Source organism: Pleurodeles waltl, chromosome 6 (genome assembly GCF_031143425.1).
Source record: "Pleurodeles waltl isolate 20211129_DDA chromosome 6, aPleWal1.hap1.20221129, whole genome shotgun sequence".
Classification (NCBI taxonomy): domain Eukaryota; kingdom Metazoa; phylum Chordata; class Amphibia; order Caudata; family Salamandridae; genus Pleurodeles; species Pleurodeles waltl.
The window spans coordinates 97,894,724-97,910,159 of NC_090445.1; the positions used below are offsets into that span (position 1 = coordinate 97,894,724).

A 15,436-nucleotide genomic window follows, 5' to 3' on the forward strand; every position below is an offset into this window, starting at 1 on the left:
CTCAGTAGGTGATTTGAGTCTAGGTGAAACAGACGTTCTTAAAAGTTTATACATTTCAGCTTCCCTAGGATAATTAGAAGTTACGATCGGGTATGGAGATGATGTAAGAGAAGAATGATTATGATGTATAAGTTTATTGAGGGCCTCTTGGACTAGAGTAGAAAGAATGATATATTGGAATTTCATGAGAATAGGGAGATTATAAATTGCTGAGAGAGTAGTAAAAGGAATGAGAGAGTCTTTATAATATAATTGGGAAATTAGAAGAATACCTTTAGTCACCCAAGCCTTCCAACACAAGGTTTTACCTTGTTTCCTAAGCGAACTATTGTGCCAAATAGGACTGTTAAAGAATTGATTAATGGGGGTAAGATGCGAAATAAAAAAAGGTTTCAGTAAGTTGACTGAATGGGAGATAGTGCTGGGCAACCAGAATTTTGGGGGGGTTAGACATAAATATAATGTGTTTATGGGAAAAGGGAGAAATAAATGTTTCTTCCAAAGAGAACCATAGCTTTTGAGGGGCATCATTGAATGTAGATAAATAGGGATGTATTTGCTTAATGCCAAAAGATTTGTGATAAGTTAAAAAGTCAGGAAAATTAACTCCACCTTGTACTTTAGGAAGTTTTAATTTCGAGAGAGAGATTCAGGATTGTTTACCGTTCCACAGGAACTTGGATAGAATTTTATCAATTGAACTAAAAAATAGTTTAGGTATCTTAATAGGAAGCATCATAAGGAAGAAGTTGATAGGGAGACGCATCATCTTAATGCTGTCCAAGCGGCCCCACCACGTGAGATATAACGGAGACCATTTCTGTGTGACATCTACAAGCTTTGCAGATAAGATTTCTAAATTAGTCTTTAATGTATCCTTGAGAGTAGTGCAGTACCATACCCCCAGGCATTTAATCTTAGAAGAATTCCAAGATAATCCTGCATCAAGGAATACAGAGCCAGTGCAATGAGCATTAAGTGGTAAGACCACTGTTTTGTCTATATTAAGTTTATAGCCAGATACATCAGAATATAAGTTGAGCTCATGCAGGAATGTAGGAAGAGAAGTGTCAGGGTGAGACATGAACAAAAGAATATCATCAGCATATGCCATAAATTTGATGTGTGCATTATTAATTTGAAACCCCGTAGATTGTTCAGACGTTTTTAATTGGTATAGAAAAGGTTCGAGAGCCAAAATAAATAGTAAAGGAGATAATGGGCATCCCTGACAAGAACCCCTTTTAAGAGGGAAAAAAGGAGATCGGATGCCATTTGTTATAACCGAGGAACATGGTGAGGAATAAAGAATGGATATAAAATGTCAGAATTTAGTACCTGGTCCATGCCATTCCAATGCCTTCGACAAGAAACTCCAGTAGACCCTATTGAAGGCCTTTTCCGCATCCAATGATAAAGCTGCCAGAGGAATCTTAAGTTTAGATGCCTTGTTAATATTTTAAAAAGTACGGGAATTATCTGCTACATTTCTATTAGGGATAAAACCAGATTGATGAGAATCGCTAAGGTCAGATATATATGGGAGTAAACGGAGAGCTAAAACCTTACAATCAGGGTTTACAATCAGTATTAATTAAAGATATGGGTCTATAATTTTTACAGTCAGTCGCATCCCGATCTTTTTTGGGAATAAGACAAATCATGGCCTCCTTAAATGAGCCAGATGCAGAACATGACATTATAAAGTGATTAAGTAATTGAAAGAGTTTGGAGAAGAGAGACTTAGCAACCTAAATAAAGAATTCTACTGTGAAGCCATATGGGCCTGGAGCCTTACCCTTGGGGAGAGATTGTAAAGCTGTATATAGTTCGGTAAGTTGTAGGGGTTGGTCTAAAGATGAGAGGTCAATCTGCAATGGGGGGTCTCTTGGTTTGAGATTAGAGAAATATTGGTTGAGAGATTCAACTGTTGGTATGTGTTCTGGAGTGTACAGGTCCTTATAGTAATAAGTGAAACACAATGCTATATCTTTATCTCTAAAGTGTTTAACACCATTGTTATCTGTGATAGATTTAATAGTTGTTTTTTCTTTTCTTTGTTTCAAATATCGAGCTAGAAGAGAACCAGCTTTATTGTTACCACCATAATATCTGGCATTTATTTTCAGGAGGGTGCTGCATGCTTGTTCAGTGGTATATTGGTTAAACTCCATTTTAGCTGAGACTAGTGCTTCAAGATGTGATTTACTAGTTTTGTGAGTATAGTATTCATGTTATAGGGACTTAATATTTTCAAGGATGGAAGTCGATTTTTGTTGAGCAGACTTTTTTTTTGAGTGACCGTAACTTATGTTGAAACCCCTAGAGGCTGCTTTGAAAGCATCCCACACAGAATGAAATGATAGTTGATCACTATCGTTGATGTGGAAGTATTCTTCTATAAACTTACTGTAGGAAGCGATAAAAGTAGCATCTGAAATTAAACCTCCATAAAGATGTTTTAGAACCATTAAGAAAAAGATCAAGATCAGTAATCACAGGTGCGTGATCTGAGATCAAAATAGCACCGATTTCAGAGTTGACCATATGTTGCAATAAACCTTTACTCAGAAAGATATATTCAAGCCTAGAATGGGAATGGTGGGTAGGAGAATAAAAAGAGTATTCCAAGAGGTCAGGATTGCATATTCTCCATGAATCAGAGAGAGAATGCTGTAAAATAAAGTTTTTAAAAGCTTTGTGGGAGGCATGTGGAATGAAACGTGACGTGGAACGTCTGTCCAAAAATGGATCGAGAATTTGGTTGCAGGATCCACCTATTAGTAAATTGTTTGAGGGATGTTCAGAGACAATATGTGATAGGTTCTTACAAAAATTTGGATCCAGATGTGTTGGGCCGTATATATTTACGATAGTAAGAGAAATATTGTCAATTGTAAATGTAACAAGTACCCAGCGACCTTCTGTATCTTGATGCTGTGAAATTATGGTAGGTTTGAGAGATTTATGACAGTGTATAATTACCCCATTTTTGTTTGTGGTGGAAGGGGAGTAGAAAATGTCCCCCACCCATTGTTTTTTAAGCTTAATTGCCTCAGAGTCGTTGAGGTGAGTCTCTTGCAACAAAGCAATGTGGCATTTCAAACGAGCTAGGTGAGATAAGACACACTGGCGTTTAATGGGGTGTTTAAGCCTCTTAACATTCTAAGTAACAGTTCTTAGTTGCATAACAAGAAGTATTAATAAACAACTGCTGTAACAAGGAAAAAACTAGGCATATCAATTTTGCAAAAGCAAAGTAATGGGAAAGAAACAAGATAGTAAAGAAAAGGAGGAAGATGACCTCCAGAAGTTGTATATACATGGATGTGGCAATACAGGGACTAAAGTCCACGAAAGCTAAAGAAGACAAGATAGAAAGTGAATACCCCGAAAGGTAGATGGACAGCGGAGAACCTGAAAAGACAGGAAAGAGTGGCTTCAGCACAAGAAAAGTGATATTAGATATTAAAACATATGAAGGCGAGTTTCATGTAAGAAAAAAAAAAACATACAAACGAAAAATGTACCATTCAGGAGACCAAATAACGTAATAACTACAGTAAAGGAGTGTGACATGAAGAACAATAAAAATCAAAGCTTACCAGTGGAACGTGTAGGAGAACAATTTGGATGGTGAAAAAGGGATACAGTTGGGAAAGGAACATGAGGATTGCACAAAGAACACTATCTAAAAAAAAATAAGAAAAAAAGAAGATGCAGAAAAGGAAAACCATGGATATAAATACTAAACATAACCATTACTATTAAACTGTCCAAAAAAAAAAAAAGAAAGGACATTAAAGACAAATTAAATTATATCTTCAAGTAATTGCAGATGCTCTTAGTTCCATTGCTTCTGTTTTGTGTTGGTTAATAAAAGTTTGTAGTGCTGAAGGTTCCTCAAACGAGTAAGATTTGTCATTGAATGTAATTTTGAAAAGGCATGGGTGAAGAATACCATATTGAATAGTCAAGGATTTGAGTTGTGGACGTAAGTCCAAAAACTATTTGCGACGTGCAGCTGTAGCAGGAGAGAAGTCTTGTGTGAAAAACACTTTATGACCTGACCATAGAAAAGAGCCCATCTTTTTGGCTTCCGAGAGTATTTGCATCAAGTCAGTCAATTGGAGAAAGAGAATAATAATGCCTCTAGGATGTGCACGAGGGCCAGTTGAAGTCTGCGGACCTAAACGATGTGCCCGTTGGATAGAGAGGGGAGAGGTAGAAGGCAAGCAAAGAATTGAAGGTATTGCTGTTTGAAGGAATGCAATCTAAGTTTTCAATAAGCCTTTTAAGTTGAGCTATGTCCTTGGAGATCTGAGGATTGACAGTGTTACAATCCTCAAGGTTACTGACTCTCTGTTCCAGAGTACAAATTTGTTGTTCGTGTTGGGACCATTGCTCCTCACTACGTTGCAAAGAGGCATTAGTGTCCATCATAAAGGGCTTTAATCCACGCAGTTCCTCCATGACATCATCTAGAGTAAGATGTGTAGGTGATTTTGAGGGAGAATCAAGGTATTTTTTGGGGCGCTTGACGGAGGAGGTGTTAGATGTTTTTTTCGCAATTGCACCAGCAGCATGATATGAAGAAGCGCTATCCTTTAAAAAGACTGCAGCACTATCCATTGTTAAAGCTGATGGTAGAGAAGATTTAGTTATATGTGTGTACACCACTCGAAGAGGATTATTAGACTTGGAGGAAGATGATGACTGGCTGCTCTGAGAATTATGTGGTCTCCCCATAAAAGCCAGCAGCAATTTGGTAATAGGAAGCCAGCAATGTGAGGTGTTGATGAAATTATATTACGATGAGATGAGAAGCTGCTGCGAGAAGTTTCCAACAACAGAGTAAAATATAATAAAAAATATATAAATAAAAAATCCTAAATTATTCTCTCAAAACAGGCATGACAGAAAACCACAAGAGCAAAGCACTTTACTGCACATAGTCAAACAATTGGTGACTAGTTTTAAGGGAAGCTTCTGAAAAGGAAAAATCCCCTCCATCAAAGGAAAGCATTTACCATGTCATGAAGAGCAATTTGAAAGAGCTCCTTGAAAACAAGAGCTGCCAGTGAATACTGAAAGTTGAAAACTTCAGCTAAATGTGTTTGAAGAGAGAGGTCAAAAGTTCAGCTGGCTGTCAGAAGGTAATAAATATTCCATTGCAGAGGAAATTAGATTTGTAAAATGACATCCAGGCAAGCAGTTAAAAGTCAAATAGAAATATCTCTGTGAAAGTTTAGGTTTGTGCAGAGGCTTATGGAGTGAAACACAAATGATGCAGATAAATTATTACCTCAGGCCCTCACATGAAGTCTCTTAAATGACTTCAAAACTTGATGTCTCTGTAAGATAAAGGCATATTTATGCAGTGGCAGAGCTCCAGTGCTCAAAAATGCTGAAGAAATTAATCATTTTGATGTGAAAACATCTCCTTCTTTCCTGGAAGTGCTGAAGCCTCACTGAGCTCTAAAGAGCAGCGGCCATCTTGCTTGACCTCCAGCCACGTCCCTCGAGAAAAGAGTTTTGAGCTTGAGGGATGAACTTTTCATAGCTGCAAAAACTTTGGGGCATATTTATACTCCGTTTGCGCCGAAATTGCGTCGGTTTTTTTTACGCAATTTCGACGCAAAACTAACTCCCTATTTATACTTTGGCGTTAGACGCGTCTAGCGCCAAAGTCCATGGAGTTAGCGTAATTTTTTAGCGTGGACACCTACTTTGCGTTAATTATATGCAAGGTAGGCGTTCCCGTCTAAAAAATCGACTCCGAGGCATGTGCGTGGGATTTATACTCCCGGGCAAAAATCACGCCCGGGAGTGGGCGGGTCAAAAAAAATGACGTACGGCCGCTTTTGCGCCGTTTTTTAGCGCCTGCAAAAGGCAGGCGTTAAGGGACCTGTGGGCTCTGAAGGAGCCCAGAGGTGCCCCCCCATGCCCCCAGGGACATCCCCTGTCACCCATGCCCACCCCAGGAGGACACCCAAGGCTGGAGGGACCCATCCCAGGGACATTAAGGTAAGTTCAGGTAAGTGTTTTTAAAAAAAAAATGTTGTGGCATAGGGGGGCCTGATTTGTGCCCCCCTACATGCCACTATGCCCAATGACCATGCCCAGGGGACAGAAGTCCCCTGGGCATGGCCATTGGGCAAGGGGGCATGACTCCTGTCTTTGCTAAGACAGGAGTCATTTCTATGGGGGTTGGGAGTGAAAAAAAATGGCGCAAATCGGGTTGAGGCGAAAAAATTGCCTCAACCTGACTTGCCCCATTTCTTGACGCCCAAGCTCCATATCCCCCTACGCCGGCGCTGCCTGGTGTACGTCGTTTTTTTTAACGCACACCAGACGGCGCCGGCGGCTAACGCCGGCTAACGTCATTCAATAAATACGGCGCCTGCATGGCGCTTCAGAATGGCGTTAGCCGGCGCTAATTTTTTTGACGCAAAACTGCGTTGGCGCAGTTTTGCGTCAAAAAGTATAAATATGGGCCTTTGTGCCTGGGACCCTTCTGAATTTGTTGATGCATTAGAATATGTATTGGAAGCTACACAGCGTACAGTCACCTACATGCCATGGTGCGAGTTTGTACGTCGCACAAGGCTTCCTTGCTTGAGCGCCAGCATAAGGGGTGACAGCAGCATCAGGCCAGTCCTTGTAGATATTGCGCTGTGCTTTGTTTTCTGCCCTGGGTAATGCAGTGCAGCAAATTTGGATACTGAGGGCCTCATGGACAACTGTTTGGCGAAGGGCAGCGCCTTAAGGCTGCTTGCTGCGCTGCCCTGCATAAAAACAAAAGGGCAGGAATGCAGCGTATTAATGAAATACTGAGCATATCTGTGTTTTCTGCCTGCGCGGGCGCATAAATAGGTGCCTAGTGCAAACGCAGGGACCATTGCACCATGGTGCAAGAGTGTCTGCGTTTTTGGCACAATTGTTTTCCTGCAGGAAGGGACACCTTACTGCACAAAAACAATAAATGGAGCCGTTTTCCTCTTTCTATGTGTGCTGCAGAATGCAGCACATATAGAAAGAGATAAAAACGAGGTTATTTCTCCTTGTTGCACCTCCCCTGGGAGGTGCACAGTTTTCACGCATTCCCAGGTTTACAGATCCTTGTAAATCTTGGAATGTGTCAAAACCCATGGGTGCATGGGAAAACCCACTGCAAGTCCATGGAAGGCCTCCTTGACGTGGATTAAGGCAAGGCAGCGCAAAAAGCGTTGCACTGCCTAACTCCATATGCATGAGGCTGCGTAAAGCCCCCGCTTGTGGTGTTGAGTCCCCTCATAGATATGATTGAGAGGCTGGGGCCCCCGCAGTGTCATGGAAAGTGACGCACCCGGCGCGGGCTTCCTGTAAATGAGGCCCTGGGCTCCGTTGCATGAAAAACGACTGCGTCTGGACCAGCGGGTGTAATGTCACGCGCTGGACGTCCAGTGAGGAGCACCTGGAGGCTTGGAGAATGGGTTTCGGATAGCGCTGTGGGGAACAGAGTTATTTTCCGGTTAAGATCAGGCTTTCACGGGGGGCCCTAGGAACACAGCTCATTGCCAGGCCCCCACCACAGACATAAACACATACGACTGGAAACACGAAAAAAAGGCTGCAGGGCCCGAAACATACGAGGTAAAGTGTAGTCGGCTTTAATTATAGGTAAATGATATTAATACAAACATGTCACTGTTTATTTACTACAGTGGAAGAACATTAACCCCTCTCGCCCATGAGTTCAGAGCGACGCAGTCGAGCGCTCGTTTGCAAGGACGCGCTTTACTCCGACGGCTGCTGCTCTTTTCCGAGCTGTGTTCTTGGCTTATTTGGCGTTAGGCTTCGGTGTCCTACAGATGCTAAAAGGCACTGATAATTACATTTAGAGGCCTTTGTGAGCACTGTGATGAGCAAACAAAGACAGCAGAGTTAAAAAAATATTTATTAATACAGAGGAAACCGGGCGGAGTAAGGGGATTCTGTCTCCAGGGGCAGGGGGTCCTTCGATGAGACACAGACCTACCTCGGTTGGATACTGACACTTAAAAGAACAGATGCAGGGGATGGATACCTCTCTAAGAACCGGCGCCCTCCTACAGACAAGTAAGTGCAGGGTACAGACTATCTTCCCAAGGTACCAAAATGTCCACATTCTCTGCCCTCAAACACCTGCGCAGCCCGAGCGCCTTCTCTCCTTCACCCGTCAGACAAATACCCAAGACCTGCACTTTCTAAACATTACTTCCCCTTATATTCCCCTCAGCTGATCTCTTCAGGAGCCCAACGTGCGGACCCCTGCTGCAGCTTCACAATCCTAGCTAGTTTGTTAAAATCACAGCATGCAGGACGTTGCTGGGTTCCACCATGTGCACCCACAGGACAGCATTCAGAGCCCCAATATGCAGATTCCCTGCTGTAACCTCAGGTCTCAGCAATGAAGAACGCCTTCTGCATCTTCAGCATGCCTTGGATGACCTTCAAAGCCCAAGCTCTCAGACCTCCTTCGGCTCCAGAATCCAGCAAGCAGATCCTGTCAAGGACCTTTACAAGGCCAGCAGCAGAAAAAACTCACAGCGCCTTCAGAACCCAGCATGCACAGTCCCCGTTGTGTCTTCAGAAGAATAGCACTTCGTCCACCCACTGCAACAGAATGCTAGCACTGGGCCTCTCCAGAAGATCCTCAAGTGGGCCCCTCCTAGCGCCTTCAGAACCTCAGCATACAAACCCCTGCAGGATATTCAGGATCCCAGCATGCAGCATTAAGAAACCTTTTTTGGCCCCTCAGGGTTTCACGGAGAGATTGCAGTATTACATCATGCAGACCTTCTAGAGTTCCTTCAAAACCCTAGCGAGTAGATCCCTTGCATGGCCTTCAGAGGCTCAGCATGTGGACCTCTCATTGTATGTTTTGAAAGCCAACATGAAGAACCTGTTCTCTGTCTTTAAGAACCTCAGCATGTGACACATCAGAGAGCCTTCTGCACAGTAGAATGCAGACCCTCTGGAGCACCATGAAAACCCTAGCATTAAGACCCCCTTCTGCACGTTCAGAACCCCAGAATGCACACCCACTGCTGCACCTTCAGAACCCCAGCATGCGGACTCCCTGTTGCAGCTTTTGTGCCTTCCAGCGCAGGAGCTTGATGGCTTTGAGGCTGGCATGCAAGAGGGCCTCATACTGGAAGACCATTTTGTAGAAGACATCGGTGCCCAGCTCCCCGCTGGGGTCCGCATGCTTCAAGGCAGTGATCGGTGTATACACAGTGTTGGTCTGGTGTCGAAATGGCGGCCTCTCTGTGGTCAGGACCCGGAGCAGGTGCTATCAGAAAACAGGAGACACGTTAGTGGGTTAGAATGTCATGGCCTGTGGGTGACAGCTAGTAGCGAGGGAGAGCTGGGAGAACGTGGGATATATTGGGTGGAAGGGGTGCTTGTTTTGTAATCTCTAGGCACCAACGTCAGTCAGGCATGGAGTAGTTGGCACAATGACAGCCAAGAATAAGCAAGAAGGAATCTAGATCTGAAGTGGGGTGTTGTAGCTGGAGAGTCACTTTTATTTCTATGCCCAGGAAAAATTCGGTAGAGCAAGGGTGGAGGTAATTTATCCATTCCAGGAAATAAAGTAATAGAGAGCACAGGAAACCAAAATACATCTTTTTAGACAAGAGGTTGGCTGTTATCTACATAAAATATACATTCAGAGAAGTAAAAGAACTGTGGAGTTCTACATATTCCTTAAAGATTCATCAACCATGTGATAAGGAGATTACAAAGAAAGATTGGAAGTGAGAGATGAAGGTTTTTTCATAACAAGATGCAGGGTTAGGTGTCAGGTGATCTTTCTGTAAAAGCATGCAGAGGGGCAGAGATGGTCTCATCTGGTTTGCTAGGACATTCCACATTTTAGGGATGTTATCTAAGAAGGTTCTGGCATGTGTGGATTTCTTTTTGTACCTGGGGACTGCTAGCCTGAGGTTTCCTCATCTCCTGAGATTCTGTGAGAAACCTGAAGTCTTCAGACAAAGTCGCGATTTGATTCCTACTGGATTGTACCTAGGGTTGTGGGAGGAGAGGAGTTGCTGATGACGACTGAGGGTTCGCGGTGTAGGGTGTGGAGTAGCTTCAGTTGGGCCTGGAGTGTGGAGAGCAGGAGTTGAGTAAGAAAGTGCATTAGAAAATTGTTGCGTTGGACTAGGGGCCTTCTGTGGTACTCGTGTGCTCAGGGGTAGAGAGCTCATAAATCAATCTTTTGGCGACAGGCCCAGCCACACCCAGACTATGGGAAGGTGGGTTCTTCTTTACCTCTGCAATCTCCTCCGGAGTCTGGCCCAGGCTGGAGAAGACAGCTCTGCAGTTCTTGAGGTAGAGGTTGGTGAACATGTCAGCTGTCTCAGGGTCAGTCTTGGAATAGTCACCGCGAATGGCTTCGTCATACACCTTCATCTCGAAGTCAGTCACCACAGGACCCGGCTCTATGAGGCTGACGCTGAAACAGACCATGAGAAGTCAGTCTCTCTTACAGTCAGACGTATGATTCACTCTCACACAGACAGGCGCTACATTCGTTCCCACACAGACAAGCTCTCCATTGATGCTCACGCGCCATATCACATCACCCACTCCCAAAGCTCACGGGCTCAACTACACCTCATTCTCTTCTCGCAAACAGGCAATTAATTTCACATCCCTCATACAACTCACAGAGAACTCCAGGGATCCCCCTACAATCTATGCCTGACAATTATTTTTAAATATCGGAAAATATGTCATAGCGAAAGAGATATTTTTTATTCACAGGATTGATACCGCGCACACTATGAATGAACTAGTTTACTTAGGGGCTATTTCAAATGAGTCAGCATCATGAGTTGCTTGTTTGTGAATAGTGGTACGACTGAGAGGTGGAGGGTGGGAAGCATGAGGAATGAGGCCTCAGCTTTGTGTTGCTTGCCCATGAGCATGGAGCATGCACCCTATGCTCGTCTGCCACCGGTCCAAACAAAAGTGACAAGGAAAAGTCCAGTCCAATCCTGAAAACATAACACCAATAAAGTGGACCTGAAACTAATAGCCAACTATTTCATAAAATAGGGAGGGAGGGACCAAAGAACCTCTGCCTGCACTACCTGCAGGACCACAGTGCACTTGGCAATGAGATGAGCCAATCCGAAGTGTTGTCCCTAACAGACACTAAAGTCTCCACCCCCTACATGCACTGGTCAGCACCTTGATCCCCTGGCCTGGTCCGCACCATCCATCTGAAGCATCCTTTGGGGGGGGAGGGGGCTGACATCGCAGGGAGACCACATTTTGCACAGGTTTGAAAAGAGCTCTATATTAAGAAAGTGTTTTGATTTTTTATGTTGCCTCCTAAAATGTCTAAAAGAGATTTAAAAAATAATAAAATTATGGTTTTCTCTGTTAATGGTCACTCAGGTGATACAGAACTGGCTCCTACAGGGTCCTTGTAAATACCTACTGAAAGTCTTAAGATAACTAACTGACCCTTAGATGCTCCAGTAAATGCCCCAGGGTGTAACTTTACCTGCCCCCCCCCCCATGTGCCCGCAAGCCTACTTTGTAAGACTGATGCTACCAATGTGTACATGTTTGTATTTGCATTAAAGCCAGACCTACTGGCTTTGCCAATATTGTTGTACTAGACACACCCTATTGCCGCCTCCGCCTGGCCATGGCTATGGAACTCTACTCCCCTCTCATTATCATCCCCGTTATCACAAGTACTCTTGAAACAGCTGATGTTGATGTCCGCTCACTTACAAAATGTTGAACTTCAGGGCCTGAAAGATGAGACTTTCGCAGAAACCTTCCACGGCGAACTTGGAGGCGGTGTAGATGTCATTAAACATGATGCCTGCGAGAGAAGAAGGTTATAAACAGGGGGCCCAGAGTGCTACGGCAACAAGAGGGCAGCCACAGGACATCGGGCAGTGCAGGGCAAGGAGGCGGCAACCAGAGAGCACACAGCACTGCCAGGGCAAGGAGGGGCAGGCACAGAGACATGAGGGCAATACCAAGGCAATGAGAGGACAACCACAGGGCATCAGGCAGTGCAGGGCAAGGAGGCGGCAACCAGAGAGCACACAGCACTGCTAGGGCAAGGAGGGGCAGGCACAGAGGCATGAGGGCAATACCAAGGCAATGAGAGGGCAGCCACAGGGCATCGGGCAGTGCAGGGCAAGGAGGCGGAACCAGAGAGCACACAGCACTGCCACGGCAAAGAGGAGCAGGCACAGAGGCAGTGGAACAATGCCAGGTCAAGGAAAAGGGGTACTACCGGGGCATCAGAGCATAACCAGGGCGAGAAGAGGGCAACCACCAGGCATAGAGCACTGCCAGGGTAAGAAGGAAGTCACCCACCAGGGGTCGGGCAGGGCAGGGCGAGGATAAAGGCACCCACCAGGGATCGGGCAGTGCAGGGCGAGGAGAAGGCACCCACCAGGGGTCGGGCAGTGCAGGGCGAGGAGAAGGCACCCACCAGGGGTCGGGCAGTGCAGGGCGAGGAGACAGTTACCAGAGAGCACAGAGCACTGCTAGGCCAAGAAGAGACAGTCACATGGGCCCTGGGGCAATATCAGGGCAGTGAGAGACCACCACAGGGGCATCCGGGAGGTGTCAGGACAAGGAGAAGGACATTATTTCCACAGGGCATACAGCACTGTCAGGGCAAAGCGAGGGCAGCCACAGAGCTTAAAAGACTGCACACAGAGAGGCACCCACAGGGCATCGGACAGTGGCAGAGCAGGGAGACTGTACCCAGAGCATAGAGCACTACTTGGGCAAAAAAAGACAACCAATGGGTCATCGGTCACATACCAGGGAAGGGAGAGGGGAGACACGCAGGCATTCAGGAAGTGCAAGCTCAAGGGGAATACAGCCACAGGGCACAAAATATTGTCAGACAAAGAGGGGGCAACCACGGCGCATAGAGCAGTGCCAGTGCAAGAAAAAGGCAATTACAAGGGGCAAATGGGCAGTGCTAGGGCAAGGACAGGGTTGCCGAAGGTCATCTCAGCAATTCCAGGGCAAGGAGAGAGAAGCCAAAGGTGCACAGAACAATGCCAGGGGAAAGAGTGAGAAACCACAATGCATCCAGTTAGTATTGGGCAAGGCAAGGGCAACTATCGTGGCATTGTTGAAGTGCCAGGAAGTGGTGGAATGGGAGCTAAAGGCAGCCCTGTGAGATGTGTTCACACCTGTCTTTTAGTGGACTGTGTGTAGTAAGTTCCACCATCTACAGGAGGATTGTGGAGGCAAATTATATATGTAACAACAAGAAAAGTCTATGCATTCCCCTAGGCTGTTTATCAGGCAGCATAGCAGTTGACCCCTTTGTCCAAGCAGCCCCAAAAATAGCTCCCCAAGAACTAAATGGAAATTGAATGGAGGTAAGCGCTACTCAAGCTTGCCTGTGCCTTTGGAACAGCTTGTACATGGTAATCTGCATGCACCCAGACTCACATAATAGAGGGCCAAAATGTATACGTCCCTCTTCCAGCCACTGCCAGCTCTGGCCCCTTGAGACACTCTTCAATCAATCAATCAACATTTATAAAGCGCAGTTTATCACCCAGGTGGGCTCAAGGCGCTTGCTGGTGGACGGCGGTCAGTCGAAGAGCCAGGTCTTGAGGTCCTTCCTGAACTGAGCCAGCGATGGAGACTGCCTGAGGTGGAGAGGCATTGTGTTCCAGGTCTGCGTGGAGAGGTAGGAGAAGGATCTTCCTCCAGCCGTGCTCTTCTGGATCCTGGGGATGGCGGTGAGAGAAGGTTGCACTGAGCAGAGTTGCCTGGAGGGGGTGTAAAAGGAGAGGCAGTGGTTGAGGTAGGCAGATCCAAGGTTGAGGCGGGCCTTGTATGCGTGGGTCAGGAGTTTGAAGTTGATGCGTTTGTTGACGGGAAGCCTGTGTAGGTCTCTCAGGTGGGCAGAGATGTGGCTGTGGCGGGGGATGTCCAGGATCAGTCTGGTCTTGGTTTCCTGTATTCTGAGGAGTCTTGATTGGAGTTTTTTGTTGATTCTGGCATAGAATGCGTTGCCGTAGTCGAGTTTACTGCTGATGAGTGCCTGGGTGACTTCTGTTGCTCTCAGTTTTTTCAGCCCCCTAAACCAGGCTGTATCAGTACAATGTAACCTGGACCTGCTGCCATTTAGATCATGTGTAATCTTCAAGCTGCTCATCTGCACCTCTGTAACTACGGTTCCCTCTGCACAAGCTCAGTCTGGACCTCAGTGCTGAAATAGCCAAGGACGGTTTCTGTAGATCCACCCAGGAGCCACAGGGCATGCAGTGGATACAGATAACCAAGCTAGATGCTGCAGGGCATGGCTCAGGTCAACTAATAGAGCTGTGTGGGAGTTCCAGGGCAGGAAATACAGAGGGTGCTACAGGATGTCATTAATGGACATAGGCAGAGTGGTGTGGGCACTCATTCCAGAAAAGCAGGGAATGATACAGGACAGTCTAGAGGTGCATTGCAAGACCAATCCATGCGTCCCAGTACTAGAATACCAGAGGGCCTTTAGGGCTGCAGGACAAGACTGAGGTGCATTGAGAGAGCCGTGCATGGGTATTACTGTCAGAACAGCAGGGGTGCTGCAGGTCAGAGTTTAAATGCATAGGCAGAGCTCTGTGTGGCTCTTAGTGCTGGATTAAAAAGGATGCTACATGGGAAGACTAGCGATTTTACAGAGGTGTGTGTCGGCAATGGTACATCCTAGGAAATGTATTACTATAGTGGTGGACTGATGCGCATTGGCAGAGCTGTGTCTGAGTCACAGTACAGGAACAGAATTGAAATGGAGGGCAGGTCTGAGGTACTTTTGCAGAGCTGTATGCAAATGTTATAAGTGGAACATATGGCAAACTAGGGACAGACTGAGGTGCATTTCCAGAACCCCGTGGGAACCCCAGGGATGCTGCATGATGGGATACTCATTTACACTGACTAAGGTTGACTGAAATCGCTGATGGAGAGACGGAAGAGCTGCACTCAATTGTGTACTTGCAGTTATGGGGGATAGAAATGGGTCTCTGTTGAAATTAATTAGACACACATGATAAGACAAGGATGTTGTACACCAGAGTTAGGTAGACTGTGAGGTGTGCAGGAGGCTGGTCAAGCAGGGAATGGGTGAGAGTTCATAGGCACTTGCAGTCCTGAGCTCCTGTGGGCGAGGCTCCCTGACCGCTACCTTGCAGGCCCATGACACTGCTGACCACCACAATGTGCCCGCTGCGCCTTCTCTTCATATCTGGTAAGACCTCCTTGATCATGCGCACCACGCCGAAGAAGTTGGTCTCAAAGACACCCTTCATCTCTTCAATGTTTTGACACTCAATGGGGCCAACCATGCCCACTCCGGCATTATTTACTGTGAGAAGGAAAACAGTGAGTTTTAGACATAGCAAAAATACACGCC

The 15,436-nt window shown here is 45.7% G+C and overlaps 1 protein-coding gene across 1 annotated transcript in view; it reads right to left on the minus strand.

Annotated features, from left to right (window-relative positions):
* Nucleotides 1-7,596: 7,596 nt before the first annotated feature.
* LOC138299275 (retinol dehydrogenase 8-like) overlaps nt 7,597-15,436 on the minus strand; it is a 43,253-nt gene continuing 35,413 nt past the window's right edge. Inside the window, exons 3-6 of the mRNA XM_069237428.1 lie at nt 15,209-15,388; nt 11,779-11,872; nt 10,300-10,483; nt 7,597-9,316 (exon numbers count right to left, since the gene is read on the minus strand). Of these exons, the coding sequence (XP_069093529.1) occupies nt 9,080-9,316; nt 10,300-10,483; nt 11,779-11,872; nt 15,209-15,388 (695 nt within the window). The 3' untranslated portion in view covers nt 7,597-9,079. The remainder of the gene's footprint in view (nt 9,317-10,299; nt 10,484-11,778; nt 11,873-15,208; nt 15,389-15,436) is intronic.